At 39.5% G+C, this 5,927-nt stretch overlaps 1 protein-coding gene across 1 annotated transcript; it reads left to right on the top strand.

The window, feature by feature from the left end:
• Positions 1–965: 965 nt before the first annotated feature.
• wdr89 (WD repeat domain 89) lies at positions 966–3,842 on the top strand. The gene is given in 4 exon segments (XM_046835802.1): positions 966–1,365; positions 2,140–2,824; positions 3,285–3,402; positions 3,404–3,842. Coding segments are annotated over 3 exon segments (1,152 nt in total). The 5' UTR covers positions 966–1,365; positions 2,140–2,166; the 3' UTR covers positions 3,780–3,842.
• The last annotated feature ends 2,085 nt before the right edge of the window (positions 3,843–5,927 follow it).

Here is a 5,927-nt window from a genome sequence, read left to right as displayed (position 1 = left end):
CACTATTACTTAGAATACTGCCTAATATGAGTAAAACGGAGCAGCTGTTTACTTGTAAATCAACGTCACCATGTTTCAACCTTCATGCATTTTATCAGATGATCTAAACATGCTTAAGCTGTGTTTAAAACTGCTCCCTGTCTCCTATATAGTGCACTGTATTAAATGTCAGCAATTTAGAGGTGGTGCCTAAATTCTGAGTGAACAGCTTCTTTCCTCTTTCCCTTCTTTGCTCACTCGTTTGTACCCACAGTGCAGTTGATTTTGAGTGTACAGTCGGATCCGTGTGACTCGGGTGTGTGTTAGTGAGCTTCATAAGTCCAATTATTCTGTGGAGTCTAAGGACTCAGACAGCCCCCTCTAGTGGAAGGACTATGGCAAAAGCAGTCAAAATCCATATCACTATAACACAAACTGCAGCTGTTTCACTTTTCCAAAATTGGATGTAATGCCAAGTGACCCAACTAACCTAAAGACTAAATTCAGTTTCAGTTGTTTCAGTTGTTGTTCGGAAACACAAGAGACCTTATTTTGCGAGTGCTGTTCTGGTCCTGGCTGATCCACCTGAAACGTGAAATTCAGCAGATCCGTGGGACTGAATCACAGCGGGTTAAAGTGAATTCTAATGATTTGTTGAGTGCCCTCTAGTGGAATTTAATCGTAAAAGCAGGCAGCATCCCTACTGACTCACGTGACTTATGGGACTCGGATCCGTTCACTGAGTGATTCAGAAGGATTTGAATCCGTAAACGAGATCGGATTTATCATCTCTACTGGAGATGCCGTTATCGCGTCGTAGTGTGGGCCGTGAAAACAGAGGCTTATCGTTTCAAAGAGCCGGAAAATAAATAAACGCTAGGCGGAGTGTCTTACGATTTTTGCGCATGCGCAGTACAGGGACGTAGGCGTTTTCAGACATTTCAGTGAGGATTTGCAACTTTTGGGAAACGATTAAAAACGTAAGTGTGAACGGGGAGCGTTTTTAAACGAAAATGCCGTTTTTAAATGTATCCGGTTTAGTGTTGATGTAGCTTCAGTCTAAGGTTTATGACAAAATTGTCCGCCTCTCCTCTCTGACGCATGATATTTACTTGAGGGTACGAATTTGCCCCCTGATTTTAATTACATTTTTCCTACATTTTGAACTCAACTGCCATGCTTTATATAAAGATCAGTAACGATTTCAGACACAGTATGGTAGTCATAAAATGAAGTTATTATGAAGGTGTTTCGTGTCGAGCGGGTTATAGTGTTGCACATGGAGCGGAAGCGGAAGAATATTCTGCCGCACAGCTGAAGTAGGCAGCGTGTAAACATGAGACCCACGTTATACCATGTATAGGGAGCAACCTCTGAGTTTTACAGGTGGGTTTTCTTGTTGTTTTTTCTATTATAACATCATTGTGTTTAGTATATAATAGGTATATATATTTATTATTATTATTTTATGTTTATCCCCACACACACACACACACAGGATCTCACAAAACTGAGTAGACCCCTCACATTTCTGCCACGAGGGACAATACTACAGAAATGAAATTGGATATATTATACAGTGGTCAGTGTGCAGTTTGTATTACAGATTTACTGTCCTCTAAAATTAACTCAACATACAGCCATTATTCTCAAAATAACTGCCAACAAAAGTGAGTACACCCTAAGTAAACAATGTCAAAACTGTGTCCAAATTGTCAATATTTTGTATGAGCACGATCGTTATCTCGCACTGCCTTAATCTTTTTGGGATCCTCTTCCACTCCTCCATAACGACATCACAGAGCTGCTGGATGTTCGACACATGGCGCTTCTGCATCTTCCAATTAAGACCCACAGGTGCTCACAAGGGTTTAGGTCTGTAGTGAAGGGGTGTACTCCCTTTTGTGAGATACTCTGTGTGTATATATTTTCTAATGGGGTAAAACAAATTTTTATACTAATTTATATAAAAGAAATATCGCATTGGCAGCCATGCGGTTATAAAGAGAATCTGCAAGGCGGTGATTACGTTCTGCACTAAGGCCTATATTCAGAATAACTGCACTTGTTAGTGTAAAATCGCTGAGGTTTATTTAAGACGTTCCATGTGGATGTTGAAAACTAGACTAATTAACCTTGTAAGTATTTTTTTGTTGTTAGAGATTGTGAATATTTATACTCCGCTTCATGGATTCCCTTGAAGACACGTTCAAGGCGCTGTCGATCTCTAGACGCTTGCAGCCGAATGATCCTTCGTACATCCTGGACTTAACCCTTTCAGCCGCAGACTATATTGCTGTGTCCTGCTCCAATCATGTTGTTCGCCTTCATGCTAAAGGGACCCTGCGAGCTTTGGGAGAGTATCAGGGCCACACAGGGGCTGTGTTCGGGGTTCGTTTTTCTCCATCATCGCCGAATATGCTCTTCACCGGCTCTTCTGATGGGACAGTACGATGCTGGGATGTGCGTCGGCCCGGGTCCTCCGCGATCTGTGTATTCAAGAGCGATCCAGATCACTCGTACTGTTCATTCGACGTGAGTTGTAACGGCACTGTGGTGTGCTCCGGGACCGAGCAGCTGGGCGAAGACAGCTTTCTGGTTTTCTGGGATTCCAGGATGACGAGTGGAGGCGGAGCGAAAAAAGAAGGGCTGCTTGGGGTGTACTCGGAGTCACACAGTGATGACATCACAGTTGTACGTTTCCATCCGAAGCAGGCGGACAGGCTCGCGTCTGGTTCCACAGATGGCTTGGTAAACGTGTTTGATTTGAGTTTGGGAGAAGAAGACAATGCCCTCATCACCACATGCAACTGTGACTCCTCCTCTAGTGCTCTATGTTGGACAGGTAGGCAGTCTACACAAGTTCTGCATACTGGGAACAATTACGTGCCTTGTTGCCTTCACCACACAGCTAGTGATTGTTGTTTGCTTGTAATAACATGCCTCATGGAGTTTCATTACCAATTCTGTTGTCTTTAGTCTGCTTAAGTGCATATTACCATATTAAGCAATGCCCATAGACAGTGTTATTGGTATCATATTACTGCATTTCATATATATTACAATACGTGAGAATATTTGTCAATTTATCTATTTTTCCCCCCATCAGTGTTTCCTCCAAAGTCATGCCCATAAAACAGGTTTTTGGTAAAAAAACATCCAAAAACAAGTGAAAGAATGAGAGCTTTCTGAATTAACAGCTTCCTCAGCCTGACTGTTGAACGTTGATGGTCCACTTTATTAGTTTTTTAGTTTAATTTTCCGCTTGCAGACCCTAAAACTAACAATTTTGAACTGACCTTTAGGTAAAAATCTGGACCGGCTGCTGTGTTTGACTCACGACGAAGGCCTCCGTCTGTGGGATTTGTCTCGGTTGGACAACGACGACTCCTTCACGCTCTTTAGTTCCCCCGACGCGAACCCTCCCCTCTTTACCTGAAGGAACTACTCTGGACTACTTTGTTGGTGGAATGTGGCAGGAGGAGTCAGATCGCCTGGTCGTTGTGGGGGGATCCCACAGTGGAGAGATTCACCTGCTGGACTGCAGTGGTAGTGAACTGAAGCTGATGAAGTCACTGAGTGGCGGCCATTCGTCCACGGTGAGGTGTTTTCAGTGGGACCCGGTGGGCGGGGCCTTGCTGACAGGCGGTGAGGATGGCCAGCTGCTGCAGTGGAAGGCAGGAGCCGAGGAGATCAGCGTGGGAAAGAAGGAAACTTTAAAAAGTGTCTCGTCTGCACAGCTTAAAGTGAAATCACACAGAAAGCAGACTCTGAAAAGAGAGAAAAAGCATACATTTTAATTTTCATCACTTTGCTGTAATATTGAATATGGAGTAGATTTAAATAAAAGTTTTTATTAAAAATTTTTTTTTGTAATCTTTCCAGAGTTTGTGTAAAAATCAATAATTTTTACAAGCTATCAAACAACTCACCTGGTTATTAAGCACATAATTAAACTCTTTTAAACAAAACTCTATTTTCTACTATTTTCTACTAGTGAGTGAGTGTGTGTGTGTGTGTGTGTGTGGGCGTGCGCGCTATTTTCAATACTACAAGAAGAAACAATACTACTGTAATTAAACTATGGTATAACGTGAGACAAATCACTCTAGCAAGGCGAGTGCAGTACAGTACAGAGAGTCCCTTAATATTTATACACACACAGACACACACACACACACTTAGAAACAACTTGAATCAGTTATTCTTTACTAAATAAGGGCTAAAATTAAACTTACCAGCTGCACCTTTCAAAAAGAAAGCACCATTGCTGTGTATTGATCAGTATGGCGAAAGGTAACAATAAATGGATAAAAAGCATGTGTCATCCTGTATTTAATTAAAACATATGGTTTCCAGTATCGTCTTTGGCATTTGGGAAAGTAGTTGCTCTTGACTGTTTGGTCAAATGTGATTTTGAGTTGCTACCTTTCAAATTGTCTCTCCTCCATCAGCAAGACCTTCTGTGTTCAAAATTGTTTTTGTTTTTTTTATTTACAATTTTAGCTCACACAAGACTTGCATTTGGAACAATAGTTTTATTTGTATTGTAATAAGTTTTTATTTTATGAAAGCTGGGTTAAATATAACATTTGTTCTTTATTGAATATGACGGAGAGCCATGGTGACATTCTCGGCTATAATAATTTCTGCCATGTGAGTTTCACACACATACACATTCTTTCAGTGGATATATATATATATATATATATATATATATATATATATATATATATATATATATATTCCTTGGCTTACAATTTAATATTAAGTAAAACTTGTCAATTTTGCGAAAATGATATTGAAACCACTGAGAACTTTTCTTTAACTGTATCCGTTTGGTTTTCTCATTTGAATAACAGAATGTTGTGTGTCAATGTCCATGTAAACCCTAGGTCTGTAGTATAAACATAATACAAACTTAACTATAAACAAGTTAAGTTTGGTGTGTTTAAAAAAAGTTAATATGTAACATGACTTGAACAATCTTCTCGGTTATGCTAAATTCTGTATTCATGTGTTCATTTTTGTAAATTCCCCCTTTTTTTTCTCACATTGTGAATAAACTTACAATAATTGCTTCATTTCTTTGTACTGATTAGGCACATTTTTTTACGAGTTGAGTACATCATAGTGTTTAATAACCACTTATGCAGAATTATTTACACATATTATTATTATTTGGTTGTTGTTTTTTCTAATTTATCCACTGCTATATGCTGTATATACTTAATAGTGTCTGCCTGTTGTATTTGTTATTGTGTAATTTGATATTTATTTCTATTCATTTGAAGCCTGTTTTGTTTCTATTTGTTTGTCTTTTATGATTTCAATTAAATAAAATGGAAGTGAAAATGAGAGATGTCTTTTTTTCAGAAATAAAGTTGGCTGAAAGATTCTAAAAACAAGCAAATCAATAAATAAAATAAAACAAAGTTATATTCGCGAATCGACTCAATGTGCCGAACACCTAGAAGAGCCGACACTGAAGATATCCTGTTGATAGTTTTTTTTTTTTTTTTTTGTTTTTAAGTATACTTGGTAAAATGGATGGAAAAGAAAAGAAATGCCCCCACTCTGTAAGTGAGGGTGAGCGAGTTTCCTTTCTCAAAAGTTATATTTAGAGAAGTGTGGAGTTGCGAGTCGTTTTCATACTCGAGTGAATCAAATGGACGGGGATTATTTCGAGCAAAAACGAAACGCCGCCGCATTGTGATAAATTCAAGGGTTTGGCCTCACTTCAAGTCTAACTTCATTCCACAGGCGAATCTTTTCCACCTTTTTTTCAGCAGTGAGTGCTGGTTTTTTTTTCCTCCCTCATCCTGTACTCGTCAACCTATACTCATTCTGCGTTAATGGGCCCCTCTATGATTGACACCACCTTATCCAATCGTATAGCTGGGAATCTTTGAACCGACCAATCAGCCTGGAGTGTGGGCGGGGACACG

The sequence above is a fragment of the Silurus meridionalis genome, chromosome 2 (assembly GCF_014805685.1).
Source record: "Silurus meridionalis isolate SWU-2019-XX chromosome 2, ASM1480568v1, whole genome shotgun sequence".
NCBI lineage: Eukaryota > Metazoa > Chordata > Actinopteri > Siluriformes > Siluridae > Silurus > Silurus meridionalis.
Note: the sequence above shows the minus strand (reverse complement) of the source record. Positions and strands in the feature narration are given on the sequence as shown.